General features: G+C 34.4%; 1 protein-coding gene and 1 non-coding gene across 9 annotated transcripts in view; one reads left to right on the forward strand and one right to left on the reverse strand.

Moving 5' to 3' along the window:
- The window catches only part of ATG4C (autophagy related 4C cysteine peptidase), a 136,024-nt gene that overhangs the window by 47,396 nt on the left and 68,765 nt on the right, over positions 1 to 19,863 (reverse strand). For 7 of the 8 annotated variants that reach the window (XR_009565142.2, XR_009565140.2, XR_009565136.2 and 4 more), the window contains exons 9-10: positions 19,749 to 19,825; positions 14,265 to 14,384 (exon numbers count right to left, since the gene is read on the reverse strand). Coding sequence is in view for 1 of the 8 variants with exons in the window: in XM_030865807.3 (XP_030721667.1) it covers positions 14,265 to 14,384; positions 19,749 to 19,825 (197 nt within the window). In the remaining 7 variants the exon portion in view is untranslated. Of the gene's footprint in view, positions 1 to 14,264; positions 14,631 to 19,748; positions 19,826 to 19,863 lie in introns of all 8 variants that reach the window. The other variant, XR_009565155.2, reaches the window with a different exon arrangement.
- On the forward strand, positions 8,715 to 8,821 carry LOC115858393 (U6 spliceosomal RNA). The gene has a single exon (XR_004041628.1). It is a non-coding gene; the product is annotated as a U6 spliceosomal RNA (small nuclear RNA).

The raw sequence follows: 19,863 nt of genomic DNA on the forward strand, positions 1-19,863 counted from the left end.
ACTAAGTCAAAAGGTCCATTCTAATCTCACTTCTACAACTTAACTTTGATGTGATCTTTGACAAATCACTCTACCTGAGTATCACCTATAAAACTGGGCAAAAGTTATCGAATCTCCTTATCTCAGAGAAATGTTAGGATGACCAAAAGCAATAAAAAGTTATTTTTTAAAATCAAGTTTGGTCTTTTCAAAGATTTCTATATTAAAAAAAATATATTTCTGCAATAATCTAGTTAAGATGAAAAACAGTATTCTTATACACAGTAACAATCCACACTTTACATATTACCTTCTAAAGTTACATTACACAATTTAGAAGTAAAATAAGTAATATCTGGAATTTTGTGAGAACACCAACAACCTTTATATAACCTCTGTCAATTTGGGATTCGTTGACAAGCCAACAACCCATTCTAAACCATTTAAATATTTCCGTTAAACAAAGTCTATTAAAAAATTAAAACAATTTTCATTTTAAGGTGAACAAAAATTTTTGAGTGAAGGATGTTTTTATAGAAATAAACATTTCTATAGGTAACCAGGACTTATAAGAAGGATTCTGAAAAGTTTATGTGAGTTACAAAGAATGCTGAAAAAATATCAATAGTACTTATACATCATTAATCATGATCAATTAAATATAATTTAAGGATAATTTTAGCAGTAAAAACTAAATTCTCCCAAATGTTGATATTCAACTGAAGGCTCATCAAATTCTTATATATTACATTTATAGATTCTCTTGGCTAAAATAAATATGTAGCCCTAGGATATAGATACAATGTTAAATTTAAAATATTTCAATGAGACAGTTAATATGAAATCCATTTTCTAATTGAGTGGAAATGAACCATTTAAAAACAATCAAGTACTTAAAAAACCAGATGTGATGAAATATGATTGATCCTATAATTCATATTCTGCTCCTGCTTTTTACACTTCTCAAATTCATTTAACTTATATTCTAAAAAAAAAAGGTAGAGAGAAGGGCAAAAATGTGGAAATGAAAAGTAAGAGACAGAGGGGGCCGGCATCTGATCAATCACTTTTCACCTCCAGCCAATGGCTGGAATACAGTCCAAAATTGTTACCATTTTATATTCATTTAACATCACTTATAAAAGTCCAGTACCTAACAAGCAGGTATCATTGTATCATTTTCAACTCAACACGCAAAGCTAACATTATCATGTCTTCATCCTTTCTTTCAAAATCAAGACGCCTTTCAAATGCTTTTCAAAGCTCTAAGCACCATATCAAGAATTTTTTAGACTTTTTTTTATAAAGAATAACCATTGATTTGAACTTCTATTAGAAGGGAAAAGTTTAGTTTTCTTTTTTATACTACAAAATAGGATGCACTGTCAAAACATTAAGGTCCCTCCATAATGGATAATATAAAATCTGCACAAAGAAAATTCCGAATTAGGTTATCTATATGACTTGGGGTATTATACCAATTGAGATATTATACAAAATAAAGATAATGAAAGACATTTAATAACTTGGGGAAATATTTAATATTTTGTTGTATTTCCTTCTAGATTTTTTAAAGTACATGTTTAAAATTACTTTAACAAAACTGAGATTAAATTTTATATATAGTGTTTATCCTGTTTTTCCTTTAACATTACATAATAAATACTGAACTACAATCCTCCAGCCTGTGGAATGAAAACCACATTCACAGAAAGATAGACAAAATGAAAAGGCAGAGGACTATGTATCAGATGAGGGAATAAGATAAAACCCCAAAAAACAACTAAATGAAGTGGATAGAGGTAACCTTCCAGAAAAAGAATTCAGAATAATGATAGTGAACATGGTCCTAGACCTTGAAAAAGAACGGAGGCAAAGACTGAGAAGATGCAAGAAATGTTTAACAAAGATCTAGAAGAATTAAAGAACAAACAAACAGAGATGAACAACACAACATCTGAAAACAAAAATACACTAGACAGAATCAATAGCAGAATAACTGAGGTAGAAGAATGGATAAGTGACCTGGAAGACAGAATGGTGGAATTCATTGCTGTGGAACAGAATAAAGAAAAAAGAATGAAAATAAATGAAGACAGCCTAAGAGACCTCTGGGACAACATTAAATGCACTAACATTCACATTATAGGGGTCCCAGAAGAAGAGAGAGAGAAAGGACCAGAGAAAATATTTGAAGAGATTATAGTCAAAAACTTCCCTAACATGGGAAAGGAAACAGCCAGCAAGCCCAGGAAGTGCTGAGAGTACCAGGCAGGATAAACCCAAGGAGAAACATGCCAAGACACATAGTAATCAAATTGACAAAAATTAAACACAAAGAGAAATTATTGAAAGCAGCAAGGGAAAAACAACAAATAACATACAAGGGAACTCCCATTAGGTTAACAGCTGATTTCTCAGCAGAAACTCTACAAGCCAGAAGGGAATGGTATGATATATTTAAAGAGAGGGAGGAACCTACAACCAAGATTATTCTACCCGGCAAGGATCTCATTCAGATTCGATGGAGAAATCAAAAGCTTTACAGACAAGCAAAAGCAAAGAGAATTCAGCACCACCAAACCAGCTCTAAAACAAATGCTAAAGGAACTTCTCTAAGTGGGAAACACAAGAGAAGAAAAGGACCTACAAAAACAAACCCAAAACAATTAAGAAAATGGTAATAGGAACATACATGTCGATAATTACCTTAAATATGAATGGATTAAATGCTCCAACCAAAAGACACAGGCTTGCTGAATAGATACAAATACAAGACGCATATATACGCTGTTTATAGGAGACCCACTGCAGACCTAGGGACACATACAGACTGAAAGTAAGGAGATGAAAAAATTTTCCATGCAAATGGAAATCAAAAGAAAGCTGGAGTAGCAATACTCATATCAGACAAAATAGACTTTAAAATAAAGAATGTTACAAGAGACAAGGAAGGATACTACATAATGACCAAGGGATCAATCCAAGAACATATAACAATTATAAATATATATGCAACCAACATAGGAGCACTTCAATACATAAGGCAAATGCTAACAGCTATAAAAGAGGAAATTGACAGTAACACAGTAATAGTGGGGTAACCTAACACCTCACTTACACCTGTGCACAGATCATCCAGACAGAAAATAAATAAGAAAACACAAGCTTTAAACGACACAACAGACCACACAGATTTAACTAATATTTATAGGACATTCCATCTGAAAACAGCAGATTACACTTTCGTCTCAAGTGCGCACAGAACATTCTCCAGGATAGATCACATCTTGGGTCACAAATCAAGCCTTGGTAAATTTAAGAAAATTGAAATCTAACAAGCATCTTTTCCGACCACAATGCTATGAGAATAGAAACAAATTACAGGGAAGAAAACATAAAAAAACACAAACACATGGAGGCTAAACAATACATTACTAAATAACCAAGAGATCACTGAAGAAATCAAAGAGGAAGTCAGAAAGTACCTAGAGACAAATGACAATGAAAACACAATGATCCAAAACCTATGGGATGCGGCAAAGGAAGTTCTAAGAGGGAAGTTTATAGCAATAAAATCCTACCTCAAGAAACAAGAAAAATCCCAAATAAACAATCTAAACTTACACCTAAAGGAACTAGAGAGAGAAGAACAAACAAAACCCAAAGTCAGCAGAAGGAAAGAAATCATAAAGATCAGAGCAGAAATAAATGAAATAGAAACAAAGAAAACAATAGCAAAGATCAATAAAACTAAAAGCCGGTTCTTTGAGAAGATAAACAAAATTGATAAACCTTTAGCCAGACTCATCAAGAAGAAGAGGGAGAGGACTCAAATAAATAAAATTAGAAATGAAAAAGGAGAAGTTACAATGGACCCCAAAGAAATACAAAGCATCATAAGAGACTACTACAAGCAACTCTATGCCAATAAAATGGACAACCTGGAAGAAATGGACAAATTTTTAGAAAAGCACAACCTTACCAGACTGAACCAGGAAGAAATAGAAAATATAAACAGACCAATCACAAGCACTGAAAGTGAAACTGTGATTAAAAATGTTCCAACAGGGCTTCCCTGGTGGTGCAGTGGTTCAGAGTCCGCCTGCCGGTGCAGGGGAGACAGGTTCGTGCCCCGGTCTGGGAAGATCCCACATGCCGCGGAGCAGCTGGGCCCATGAGCCATGGCCGCTGAGCCTGCGCGTCTGGAGCCTGTGCTCCACAACGGGAGTGGCCACAACAGTGAGAGGCCCACGTACCGCAAAAAAAAAAAAAAAAAAAAAAAAATGTTCCAACAAACAAAAGCCCAGGACCAGATGGCTTCACAGGCAAATTCTATCAAACATTTAGAGGAGCGCTAACACCTAAGTTTCTCAAACTCTTCCAAAATATATCAGAGGGAGGAACACTCCCAAACTCATTCTACGAGGCCACCACCACCCTGATACCAAAACCAGACAAAGATGTTACCAAAGAAGAAAACTATAGGCCAATATCACTGATGAATATAGATGCAAAAATCCTCAACAAAATACTAGCAAACAGAATCCAACAGCACATTAAAAGGATCATACACCATGACAGTGGGATTTATCCCAGGGATGCAAGGATTCTTCAATATATGCAAATCAATCAATGTGATATAGCTGATCCACTTTGTTATACAGCAGAAACTAACACAACATTGTAAAGCAATTATACTCCAATAGAAATGTTAAAAAAAATCAATGTGATACACCAATATTAATAAACTGAAGAATAAAAACCAAATGATCATCTCAATAAATGCAGAAAAAGCTTTTCACAAAATTCAACACCTATTTATGATTAAAAACTCTCCAGGGAGTGGGCACAGAGGGACCCTACATCAACATAATAAAGCCCATATATTACAAACCCACAGCAAACACCATTCTCAAAGGTGAAAAACTGAAAGCATTTCCTCTAAGATCAGAAACAAGAAAAGGATGTCCACTCTCGCCACTATTATTCAGCACAGTTTTGGAAGTCCTGGCCACGGCAATCAGAGAAGCAAAAGAAATAAATGGAATACAAATTGGAAAAGAAGAAGTAAAACTGTCATTGTTTGCAGATGACATGATACTATACAAAGAGAATCATAAAGATGCCCCCAGAAAACTACTAGAGTTAATCAATGAATTTGGTAAAGTAGCAGGATACAAAATTAATGCACAGAAATCTCTGGCATTCCTACACACTAATGATGAAAAATCTGAAAGTGAAGTTAAGAAAACACTCCCATTTACCACTGCAACAAAAAGAATAAAATATCTAGGAATAAACCTACCTAAGGAGACAAAAGACCTGTATGCAGAAAATTGTAAGACACTGATGAAAGAAATTAAAGATGATACAAAGAGATGGAGAGATATACCATGTTCTTGGATTGGAAGAATCAACATTGTGAAAATGACTCTACTACCCAAAGCAATCTACAGATTCAATGCAATCCCCATCAAACTACCACTGGCATTTTTCACAGATTTGAACAAAAAATTTCACAATTTTTATGAAAACACAAAAAAACCCATATAACCAAAGCAATCTTGAGAAAGAAAAACGGAGCTGGAGGAATAAGGCTCCCTGACTTCAGACTATACTACAAAGCTACAGTAATCAAGACAGTATGGTACTGGCACAAAAACAGAAAGATAGATCAATGGAACAGGATAGAAAGCACAGAGATACACCCACACACCTGTGGTCATCTTATCTTTGATAAAGGAGGCAAGAATATAAAATGGAGAAGAGACAGCATCTTCAATAAGCAGTGCTGGGAAAACTGGACAGCTACATGTAAAAGAATGAAATTAGAACACTCCCTAACAACATAAACAAAAATAAACTCAAAATGGATTAAAGACCTAAATGTAAGGCCAGACACTATCAAACTCTTAGAGGAAAACATAGGCAGAACACTCTATGACATAAATCACAGCAAGGTCCTTTTTGACCCACCTCCTAGAGAAATGGAAATAAAAACAAAAATAAACAAATGAGACCTAATGAAACTTAAAAGCTTTTGCACAGCAAAGGGCAACATAAACAAGACCAAAAGACAACCGTCAGACTGCGAGAAAATATTTGCAAATAAAGCAACTGACAAAGGATTAATCTTCAAAATTTACAAGCAGCTCATGCAGCTCAATATCAAAAAAACAAACAACCCAATCCAAAAATGGGCAGAAGACCTAAAAAGACATTCCTCCAAAGAAAATATACAGATTGCCAACAAACACATGAAAGAATGCTCAACATCATTAATCGTTAGAGAAATGCAAATCAAAACTACAATGAGGTATCATCTCACACAGGTCAGAATGGCCATCATCAAAAAATCTACAAACAATAAATGCTGGAGAGGGTGTGGAGAAAGAGGAACCCTCTGGCACTGTTGGTGGCAATGTAAATTGATACAGCCACTATGGAGAGCAGTATGGAGGTTCCTTAAAAAACTACAAATAGAACTACCATATGACCCAGCAATCCCACTACTGGGCACATACCCTGAGAAAATCATAATTCAAAAAGAATCATGCACCACAATGTTCCTTGCAGCTCTATTTACAATAGCCTGGACATGGAAGCAACCTAAGTGTCCATCAACAGATGAATGGATAAAGAAGATGTGGCACATATATACAATGGAATATTACTCAGCCATAAAAGGAAACAAAATTGAGTTATTTGTAGTGAGGTGGATGGACCTAGAGTCTGTCATACACAGTGAAGTAAGTCAGAAAGAGAAAAACAAATACTGTGTGCTAACACATATATACGGAATCTAAAAAACAGAACAAAAATAAAGGTCATGAAGAACTAGGGGCAAGACAGGAATAAAGACACAGACCTACTAGAGAATGGACTTGAGGATACGAGGCGGGGCAAGGGTAAACTGGGACAAAGTGAGAGAGTGGCATGGACATATATACACTACCAAATGTAAAACAGATAGCTAGTGGGAAGCAGCTGCATAGCACAGGAAGATCAGCTCAGTGCTTTGTGAGCACCTAGAGGGGTGGGATAGGGAGGGTGGGAGGGAGGGAGACGCAAGAGGGAAGAGATATGGGGATATATGTATATGTATAACTGATTCACTTTGTTATAAAGCAGAAACTAACACACCATTGTAAAGCAATTATACTCCAATAAAGATGTTTAAATAAATAAATAAATAAATAAATAAATAAATAAATAAATAAATATAATAAAATAAAAAAGTCACAGGGACGTATTCTACACCATGGGGAATATAGTCTATAATACTGTAATTACTCTGTATGGTGACAGATGGTAACTGGACTTATCATGGTGATCACTGCATAATGTGTAAAAATACTGAATCACCATGTTGTACAACTGAAACTAGTCTAATATTGTATGTCAATTATAATTCAATATAAAAAAGAAAAAACACAATTATTAAAAAAAGAAAGAAAAAAGATTAGAAGGAAATGAATTGTAGTGCTAATCTAAAATGGCAGCATCCTAGGTGAAAGACTTATACACTGAAAACTATAAAACTCTCATAAAGGAAACTGAAGATGATTTAAAGAAATGGAAAGATATCTCATGCTCTTGGATTGACAGAATTAATATTGTTAAAAGGCTGTACTACTCAAAGCAATCTACAGATATAATGCAATCCCTATCATATTATCCAAGACATTTTTCACAGAACTAGAACAAATAATACTAAAATTTATATGGAACCACAAAAGACCCAGAGTTGCCAAAGCATTCCTCAGGGAAAAGAACAAAGCTGGAGGCAAAACCCTCCCAGACTTCAGACAATACTACAAAGCTACAGTAAACAAAACAGCATGGTATTGGCACACAGACACATAGATCGATGGAACAGAATAGAGAGCCCAGAAGTAAACCCATACACCTACTGTCAATTAATCTATAACAAAGGAAGCAAGAATATACAATGGAGAAAAGACAATCTCTTCAGCAAGTGGTGCTGGGAAAGCTGGACAGCCTCACATAAATCAGTGAAATTAGAACACTCCCTCAAACGATATACAAAACAAAATCAAAATGTCTTAAAGACCTAAATACAGGACATGACACCATAAAACTCCCAGAAGAGAACATAGACAAAACACTCTTCGACATAAATCATAGCAATATTTTCTTAGATCAGTCTCCCAAGACAAAAGAAATAAGAGCAAAAGTAAACAAATGGGACCTAAACAAACTTATAAGCTTTTGCACAGCAAAGGAAACCATCAACAAAATTAAAAGACAACCTACAGAATGGGAGAAAATATTTGCAAACGATGCACCTGACAAAGGGTTAATATCTAAAATATACAAACAGCTCATACTACTCAATATCAAAACAAACAACCCAATCAAAAAATGGGGAGAAAACCTAAATAGTTGTTTCTTTAAAGAAGACATGCCGATTGGCCAACAGGTATATGAAAAGATGTTCAACATCTGTACCTCAATAAATAAATAAACAAACAACAAGGTCCTACTGTACAGCACAGGGAACTATATTCAATATCCTGTGATAAACCATAATGGAAAAGAATACAAAAAAGTATATATATGTACAACTGAGAATATACATGTATAAAAGAATATATATACATATATATGTACAACTGTACAGCAGACATTAAGGTAACATTGTAAATCAACTATACTTCAAAAAATTCAATAAATAAATAAATACATGTTTTAAAACGTAGTATACTGTAGTGCTCGCTTCGGCAGCACATATACTAAAATTGGAACGATACAGAGAAGATTAGCACGGTCCCTGCTCAAGGATGACAGGCAAATTTGTGAAGCGTTCCATATTTTTCTTATTCAACATAGTTCTGGAAGTTTCAGTCACAGCAATCAGAGAAGAAAAGGAAATAAAAGGAATCCAAATTGGAAAAGAAGAAGTAAAGCTGTCACTGTTTGCAGATGACATGATACTATACATAGAGAATCCTAAAGATGCTACCAGAAAACTGCTAGAGCTAATCAATGAATTTGGTAAAGTAGCAGGATACAAAATTAATGCACAGAAATCTCTGGCATTCCTATACACTAATGATGAAAAATCTGAAAGTAAAATCAAGAAAACACTCCCATTTACCACTGCAACAAAAAGAATAAAGTATCTAGGAATAAACCTACCTAAGGAGACAAAAGACCTGTATGCAGAAAGCTGTAAGACACTGATGAAAGAAATTAAAGATGATACAAAGAGATGGAGAGATATACCATGTTCTTGGATTGGAAGAATCAACATTGTGAAAATGACTCTACTACCCAAAGCAATCTACAGATTCAATGCAATCCTTATCAAACTATCACTGGCATTTTTCACAGAACTAGAACAAAAAATTTCACAATTTGTATGAAAACACAAAAGACCCCGAATAGCCAAAGCAATCTTGAGAACGAAAAACGGAGCTGGAGGAATCAGGGTCCCTGACTTCAGACTATACTACAAAGCTACAGTAATCAAGATAGCATGGTACTGGCACAAAAACAGAAAGATAGATCAATGGAACAGGATAGAAAGTCCAGAGATAAACCCACGCACATATGGTCACCTTATCTTTGATAAAGGAGGCAGGAATGTACAGTGGAGAAAGGACAGCCTCTTCAATAAGTGGTGCTGGGAAAACTGGACAGCTACATGTAAAAGTATGAGATTAGATCACTCCCTAACACCATACACAAAAAAAAGCTCAAAATGGATTAAAGACCTAAATGTAAGGCCAGACACTATCAAACTCTTAGAGGAAAACATAGGCAGAACACTCTATGACATAAATCACAGCAAGGTCCTTTTTGACCCACCTCCTAGAGAAATGGAAATAAAAACAAAAATAAACAAATGGGACCTAATGAAACTTAAAAGCTTTTGCACAGCAAAGTAAACCATAAACAAGACCAAAAGACAACCCTCAGAATGGAAGAAAATATTTGCAAATGAAGCAACTGACAAAGGATTCATCTCCAAACTTTACAAGCAGCTCATGCAGCTCAATAATAAAAAAACAAACAACCCAATCCAAAAATGGTCAGAAGACCTAAATAGACATTTCCCCAAAGAAGATATACAGAGTGCCAACAAACACATGAAAGAATGCTCAACATCACTAATCATTAGAGAAATGCAAATCAAAACTACAATGAGATATCATCTCACAGCAGTCAGAATGGCCATCATCAAAAAATCTACAAACAATAAATGCTGGAGAGGGTGTGGAGAAAAAGGAACCCTCTGGCACTGTTGGTGGCAATGTAAATTGATACAGCCACTATGGAGAGCAGTATGGAGGTTCCTTAAAAAACTACAAATAGAACTACCATATGACCCAGCAATCCCACTACTGGGCATATACCCTGAGAACACCGTAATTCAAAAAGAGTCATGTACCAAAATGTTCATTGCAGCTCTATTTACAATAGCCCGGAGATGGAAACAACCTAAGCGTCCATCATCGGATGAATGGATAAAGAAGATGTGGCACATATACACAATGGAATATTACTCAGCCATAAAAAGAAATGAAATTAAGCTATTTGTAATGAGGTGGATAGATCTAGAGTCTGTCTTACAGAGTGAAGTCAGAAAGAGAAAGACAAATACCATATGCTAACACATATATATGGAATTTAAGAAAAAAAATGTAATGAAGAACCTAGGGGTAAGACAGGAATAAAGACACAGACCTACTAGAGAATGGACTTGAGGATATGGGGAGGGGGAAGGGTAAGCTGTGACAAAGCAAGAGAGAGGCATGGACATATATACACTACCAAACGTAAGGTAGATAACTAGTGGGAAGCAACTGCATAGCACAGGGAGATCAGCTCGGTGCTTTGTGACCGCCTGGAGGGGTGGGATAGGGAGGGTGGGAGGGAGGGAGACGCTAGAGGGAGGAGATATGGGAACATATGTATATGCATGACTGATTCACTTTGTTGTAAAGCAGAAACTAACACACCATTGTAAAGCAATTATACTCCAATAAAGATGAAAACAAAAATGTAGTATACTGTAAAATGTACTACTATTTAGCAGTTTAAATGAATAAGCTAGACCAACATGAATAGATATAATCTCCAAGTCACTATCAAATGAAAAAGCAAATTGCAAAAGGATACATAACATTTTTATATGAATATATAATTAATGACAAGTTTAAGAACATACCAAAAAAAACAGTGTATGTTGTTTACAGATACATCAAGTATACTAATTTACACTAATTTAGGATAGTGGCTACCACTGGGAAGGAAATAAGGGAGTAAGATTGGGGAAGGGTAATACACTTCGATTATATACGTGGGGTATTTTTTTTCTCCCTTAAGCTTAGAGGTAGCACGTGGCTATTTATTATTCTATCCTCTATATTTCTGTATGCTTGAAATTTTTAAAAACTAATTTAATAAAATGAACATATTGCAAAGTACAAACTTCTTCAGTCTGGCATTCAATACTCCCCACAATATTATTCCAACCTCCTTTTCTAGACTCATCCTTCACTATTTCCTATAGCAGTGTTTCCCAAGCCTTGGACATTTATATACCTCCTTCCTTATTTTCACTATATATGCCATCTCTATTACAATTAATGAATATTTTTCTTTTCATAATTTTAACCCCAGTAGCCTTGTACAGGTCAATGATAAGTAGGAAACCACATGTTTAATAAGCCAGCTATTCTTTTCTAATATGAATATACATATATAAGTATCAGAATATTTGTCCCAGGGTCACTTAAAACATCAAGTATCACACTTTAGGTTGCACTTATACTAGTGGTTCTCAAATTTGGTGTACAAGATTACTTGTGAAGTTTGTTAGAAATGGAGGCTCCCAGGCCATATCTCTAGGGATTCTGATTCATGCAATCAGAAGACAAAAAATCGTGCCCTATATGTATCCATGGCACCTAACAAATTGGACTATTTGCCATTCTCTAGAGAAGCTCTACATTTTTCTTTTCCAATACTTTTCCTCTTGTTATCTCCTCTGCTTGACGTACCCTCCCCCTTCTCCCTTAGCCAACAGAAATTAAGCCTACACTTTAGGGCTCATATTAAATATCACCATCACAATAAAGAACTTTGGCTTGGATGCGACATCTCTCTCATTTTAACACTCCTCCTTACCCTATCAATTTATTTCTATTTCCATATGAATGCTTATCATATTCAATGTAATACATGTCTACTTGTCTTATTCCGCCTCCTGAACTATAAATGCTACTTGAGGGCAAAGCCTTGGCCATTTTGTGTTTTCAACATGACAGTTATTCAGATACTTGCTGGACTGAGCTCTGCTAAACACTGAATTAATTTAACAATTTTTACTAACATTTTAAAAGTCATGTGGCATAAGCATTAGAATATTCATTCACTTAGCATTACAAATAAAACATGGGAATCTAGACTACCTGGCCTCAATTTCAAAATGAGAAAACTGAAAATATATCCTATATAGAAACAAATAATTTAAGATGTTTTAATTTTCAAAGAAAAAAATAACAGTTTAACTAAAAATGCTTAATTCAGTTTTTAAGAAGGAAAATTGCTTAACTTACAATCTTCCAAGCAAAAGTAAATGATCAAGTTATTAACTGACAAAGTGAGGTTTTGATACTGCTACCAAAAGGTATTAACTTAAGAACAACAGTATAATTAAAGCAAAGTTAATTGACTCTGGCAAAATTCTCAGTACTTCCATATTATATTTCAACATGGTTTCTCATTGCTTTAATACTGCATATTACTTAGATGCATCAAGAGAAATAACTTCTAAGTAGTTTTCCAGTGTAAAAACTATTAGTATAAAACCACAAAACTATCTGTTTTTAATCAGAAAATATCAACATGCAGCTCATTTATGAATATTGTTTTTCTCAATTTGGTAACAGTAATTTGGGCTTTTTTCTATTCCAGAGGTAGACTACATCACTGTTCTAAATATACTTATTTCAACCTAGATAAAAAATAAACTAATGGAAACATAAACGGGACTTTTTAATGGAAAATGTTCATCAACATCAATCTATATTACCATATACCTGTATTTGTATATTTTAGCACGTACATGATACTTCATAAAGCCAGAGAATTGTCAAACTAAAATATACAAATGTATATACTAATTTCAAGTAATAAAAGAGGGGAAAATGGAGAAAACATATTTTCTTATGTTCACTTGGCCTTTCAGGTTGAAAAGAAGAATGAAAAGGTGACAACTGTGAGAAATGAGGAATAAGAAAAGGTTCTCACATATCTCATTTTCTCCTCTCCTCATTCATTTTTCTGTCATGTTCCTGTTAAATTTCCTCTTTTACATGGCAGGTCAAGTAAACTAAACCTAACTTAAATGAAATTTTTTATTTTTTTCATTCTATTTTTACATTATAAAACTAAAATTTCAACCCACTATGTCTATTTTCCTGAATAAAATTAATTGGAAGTAAAGCAGTAATAAGGTATACATATTACAACTGAGCTCAAGTTAAGAATTCCCAAAAATGATTCTAGTTTTAGTTTTACTTACCATAAAAAATGATAACCTATAATACTGATACTAATAAAGAGAGCCATCCAATTAGTCTTACTTCCTAAATAAGTAATTTTTTTACTTTCTAAAGTACTAAATATAGACAGAGTTTATGGCCCTATAAATGTTTTAGCAGTACTCAAGGGCCAGAAAAATGCAGAAGTTTAAAGGTAATAAGAGGAGTTAAATAAACCTATTTCCAAGATCCTATAAGTAGAATAGATCAGATTAAACAAGTTTATTGGAAGGTAACAATACAGCTCATTTGATAAAACAGTCTGAGAAATCCAAAAACACCATTTCTCTTTACAAAAATCAAAACACTTGGACTAACAAGAAATAATGCACAATTTGGCTTGATCAAATACTTCATTAATTTTTTTCTACCCCCTAAGGTATTGCCCTTTTAAAATCCTCTTCAAATAAAATATAACCTAATTGCTTGCACATAGCTAGTTTGCAGAGATTTTTATTTCAACAGTGCCACCTAGTGGAGCAATCAATACTTTCAATTGGTCACTAAGTGATTTCATCATCCTCAAAAGCTAGGAATCCCCAAATAGTTGTATTTCCTGGTTCAAAATATTCTTAATAATATTAACATTCAAGGGGAAATTTTATAAACGAATCATAATCTATATATTTTTATCTTCTGATAGGCTACCTCTAATAAAAATTAGGTCATTTACAAATATTATTATAATATTTAAAATAAAAGTACCTTAGTGATTTCTTCAGAAGCTCGTTTGAAGTCCTGAACATTTCGACAGTAAAATCCTATTGTACAGCTAGGATCCATTTTTCGAAATGACATCTTTTTGGGAGAAGGGCAGTGGAATGTCTGTAATTTTAAAAGTTCTTTAGGATTAATTTAGTTTTATTTGATGGACTTAAGTATACAAAAATATTACTTAATTTAAAATTTGCTATCTAGCTTTCCTCCAAACTACAAACATGCTTTCAAATGGTGTTTTAGTCTCTGCTCTGAAGATGATCCCTCCCAATCTCCAAAGCTGTAAAACGTAAGCGCCAACATTGTGTATATTCAATTCACCAGATCTCCACCTTATGCAACATTAGTGCCATTCTGCAAAAGAAAGGAAGTGTGTCAAAGTGGTGTGCATTTCTAACATTTGCAGAAGGGAAGAAAAATGTGTCTCTGAAAAAGACATGAATAGCTAGTACAAGGTTTAGAATCAAGTTAGCTATTTCTAAGAAAGTGTAATTAAGTCTGTTTGGTTAGAGATTTTTTAAATGTTTATAAACCTTTGAATAAGAATACGAAGACTTTGTAAACAAATACGCGGGTTCATGAAAATGTTCCATAATGATATAAAAAGAGATCAACATGAGAGTTTTAGCAATTGACACAATTAGCACATAATTACACATTCTCCCAACCCACTCTTCTACTGAGCTTTACCTCAAGTTCTTGTTCAGTCCCACACAGGATACAGGTGAAAACTGCTCTGTTATGGTCCTTGCCCTTCTCCTTACCAGTCCTCCTGTCCCTTAGTTCACTTTTCTCAAGTGGTCACAGTGCTAAAGATTTAAATGAGGTAAGGAGACTGCTCTAGACTCTCTACTCTTGTCAATAGGCTGTGGCTACTAGTAGAGTCTGGTATCTTTAGAGAATGCAAAAGGAGGAAAAGGGCAGAATATAAAGCTAATCATTCCAATGTTTTTTTTTCTTCACCACTACACTCTGGTACTTTGTTCAAAAGATTTTTTTTTTGAACTGCGTGAACGCTCAGACACTTGTCCTTAAAAATTATTGATGCTACCAAATCTTTTTTTGTATGTATAAAAAAAAGTTTATGTTGAAAAGGAGGGCCAGGGCTTCCCTGGTGGCACAGTGGTTGCGAGTCCGCCTGCCGATGCAGGGGACGTGGGTTCGTGCCCTGGTCCGGGAAGATCCCACATGCCGCAGAGCAGCTGGGCCCGTGAGCCATGGCCGCTGAGCCTGCGCGTCCGGAGCCTGTGCTCCGCCACGGGAGAGGCCACAACAGTGAGAGGCCCGTGTACCGCAAAAAAAAAAAAAAAGGAGGGCCATAAAAAATATATATATATATATTCATATTTGCTTATATTTGCATAAAGATATAAAAAATTAACAAGTTTAAGGAGAGAAAAAAACTGGGCAGATGGGAGACAGGTATGGGAAATTCTTCATTGCATATTTTATATTTTTGAATTAAAGAAGAAGCTCAAGAAATAATCTAGGCTGGATATGAACCCATAAACTTAAAATTTCCCTACATTTAATGCCTGAAACTAAGGGATTTCAACTTGAAACTATCTATTAAAACACAGAAAAATATAGGCTTTCATATTTATGTTCATGGTGAATCAGTCAAAATCACTCTTTTCTCTCCCTTTACATACATCCTAGTTATCCAATTAATATCCCATATTATCATCAGAGGATATGCAAAACGAATACATTCCAAGCTGCTTTTTCTTCCCTTACAGATAGTTCAGTCACATACTAGATTCAAATCCAACATCATGCTAGTAAGCATAGACCAAACAAATGTGTTTTCAAAACTATGACTTCTATGAAATGCTTAGCTAACACTTACTTTACAGTGGAATCCAACCTAGCTAAACTGGAACATCCAGTGTTCTAATCAACACAAGTATTGTCTTAGTTGGACTTTTTCTAACATTGTTTTACCTGTTTTATTTATAAAGAGATATTAAAAACAGATCTGGAAAGGCATAGAAGAGCTAGGTAAACTTGTTAGTTAACAATATACAGGAGTATTATTGTTTAAGGCTCAGACAGTTCCAGGTCATAGTTACAATAAAATTATTCTACATACAAGGTATCTAACAATAGTCATTTGCCCAACTCCTTCCAAAGCCAATAATAAGGAATGTTTATTTAGTTTTTGCTACTTGGGGATAAGAAAGAAGAGCCAAAAGTTTGTACGGTCCAACAAAGTATTTTTTTAACCTGTCTACATGGGTGCCCTAAATTATATTAAAGCATTGATTCAAGTTTTCATGTAAGAACCACAGACTAAACCGGAATAGGCTTAGTGCTATTTCACTGTATTGCCTCAATCATCAGAGATAATAATGACAAACACTAGTTAATCATAGTTGTTTTGATACCTACAAAGAACTTTGAAATTATTCACCAAAACACAGATATATATCTCTGATGACTGAAAAGTGAAATTGTTTTTGGGTATTCCTACATGAGTACTAGGACTCATATTACAGAGAGGCATTTTATACCATTTAAATTATAATCTTTTGTTCACCCAAGAAGATTCTGAAACAAACCAACATTAATTTATAATTCAGAATCATTTGTTTACTGTAAAACAAGTTAGACTTTAAAATATTTTCCCAAGTGGCATTACATAGTTATGTTCACTTTGTGATAATTATCTGAGCTATGCACTTAGATTTCTTTTTTAATTTTTAAAATTCTGATGACTGCTAAGAGTAGCAGCTTCTACTTCACAAACACATTTTAGCAAGTATCACTAGATACACTTCTGTGACAATAAAATATGTTTCTGAAAAAACTGGCCAGAGTGAGTCAATTCCCATTTATTTCATTTTTCAACACACTGTTTATTCACTGCCTAAACAAACAGTTAGATATTAGGCATCTACTAAATGCTAGGCCTGTTCTAGGCTTATTATATGGAATAGTGGATTCTATTACCTAAACATACAAATAATACTGAAACAAATACTTTTAGGTGTAGCTGTGTTATTCTGGTGATTCAGATAAAGCTTCCTAAGATAACTAATTAGAGAATACATCCTTACTAAAAAGCACCTCCTACGAACTGCAGTTCACATGTGTAATTCATAAAGCGTACATCTTTCACCGATGAATTCACTCATCTATCTACATAATCACATCACATCATTCTAATAGCTTTAATGCCACTATTCTCTGAACTTACTAGGATATGTTAAAATAGTCACCACTGTATAAACCTCCTAAAACCTGAAACTTGGAATTGGGGGCCCAGGAATCAGAAGAGACTAACAAATCTATAATAAGGTTTTTCTTACCTTATTAATAGAATATTAATATTAAGGTAATACAATATTACCTTAATAATAGAATAGATTCAGTATTTGTAAAGAGATAGACTCAGTCATTCTGAAAGTATATCATAAATAGCATGAAGCAATAGTCTCTGGTTTAAGAAATCTTAACTTATTAAATATATATACACACATACATGCATGTATACACACACACACTTCATAAATATGTATAAGAAAATGTATATCCACTAGTCCTCTCATCCCAACAACTGAAACTCTGCCCTGTCCTAACCACTAACAATGTGAACCCACAGTTCAACAGACCCTCTCTGCTAAAGCTCATCTTAAACCCACTTTCTTGGTGTCCCAATATATAAGAAATAAATGCTTCTGTGCATTCAAGAAGTTACCTAATTTCACCAAATTTTACTTTACAAAGTCTCTTAAAATCAATTCTTCTTTTCCATTCTCACTTTCACCCCACTTCAAGCTTTTACTGAAGTGCTGAAGTGTTGCAACAGTCTCCCAATAATGAGCTGCGACCTTCCTAATATTGACTGTGTAGACATAACCAGGATATTCACTGACCTGGCATCTTTGTAGTCTCTCAAAATATCAGAAGAATAGTCTCTTTCTACTGGTCAAAATAACCAACACTAATAATCTTTTAATTTGCCAATTTTAGATAATCCTAGAATACTGTGAACTAGTTTCCATCTGAATCTCAAGTATTTACTTTTTTAAGGAGTCAGTTTGACACAGACACACTGGAAATGTAACTTAGACTAGGAATCAGTGCCACAAGACCACAACGCAGCAGCAAAAGAATTACAGTGTGGTTCACGTAGCACAATTCTATGTGCCTCCTCCCACAGTATCAATCAGCCAACTAGAAATATTTATTAAAGCTTACATGCAAAATATTATGAAGGAAGGAAGTAGAAAGCAAAGCTGATTCTGGCCTCAAGACGCTTGTACTTTAGTTGAGGTAACAGTCTACAAAAAATGCTAGGCTGTTTTATAATGTATCTTTTAAAACCAGTTTTTAATCTTGTGGTTTATCCATTTTCATAATCTACCCCCTAAATACTTATTAGGTATTAACATTAGCTAGCAAGCTATTACTAAAACAAAGTACTAAACCACATTTCCATCTTGTCAAGCCCTTGAGAACGAGTGATCCATGCCACTCAAGTGATTATTTTAAAAGCCTGTAAAAGCATCACCTGGGAAAACAAGAACCAAAACCATGTAATAATAACATGTCTCACTTATGCACTCTCAAAATTTTCTGAATTAAAATGCTGCACATGGGGCTTCCCTGGTGGCACAGTGGTTGAGAGTACGCCTGCCGATGCAGGGGACACGGGTTTGTGCCCCGGTCCGGGAAGATCCCACATGCTGCGGAGCGGCTGGGCCTGTGAGCCATGGCCGCTGAGCCTGCGTGTCCGGAGCCTGTGCTCCACAACGGCAGAGACCACAAGAGTGACAGGCCTGTGTACCGCAAAAAAATAAAAATAAAAATAAAAAATGCTGCACAAGTATAATTGATTCACTTTGCTGTATACCTAAAACTAACACAACATTGTAAACCAACTATAATGCAATAAAAAAATTTTTTTAAATGCTGGATCAGAAAATGATTAACATAAAGGAAAAGAAGACTAAGAAATCAAAGCTAAAACAAATATTAGAAACCCAATTAAAACTCGTGAAAACTTAACTAGAGGCTAAGACTTAATTACTATAATTAAAGCAAAATAATTTTGCAGGCTCCTTCAATCACTTTGTCACTCTAACCCAACTCCATCATCTTCTTTATTTTTCTTTTTTTCTCCCTTTTTTTTTAAACATACCTAACATTTTAAATTCTTCAGTACTATTCAGCTGTATATGTACAAAATTACTTGGAGGCTTGATCATTTATTTTGGCAGGGCTAGGGTATCTAACAAGTTAGAGACAAAGATAAATGAAGAAGAAAGTGTATTGTAAATTAAAATTCAGCAACGAATTATTTAACCTTTGACCGTTGTATGTATTATGGTTTTATAAATTAGTAAAATATTTATTATTAACTTGTAACTGTGATACCATAAAAGCGTAGCTGTCTAGCACATCTCTAAATAATTAGAATTTGCTTCATATGGTAAGAAAACAGTACCAGCTCTTTATCCACAGTACCTCAAGAGGGAAATCCTTTATGCTGACATCTACAAAAGATTGGCAGTAATGAGGATCCATGTAAATCAAACTGTCATCTACAAGGACAAAACAGAAGACAAGTAATTCAAAAAAC

The sequence above is a fragment of the Globicephala melas genome, chromosome 1 (assembly GCF_963455315.2).
Source record: "Globicephala melas chromosome 1, mGloMel1.2, whole genome shotgun sequence".
Taxonomy (NCBI): domain Eukaryota; kingdom Metazoa; phylum Chordata; class Mammalia; order Artiodactyla; family Delphinidae; genus Globicephala; species Globicephala melas.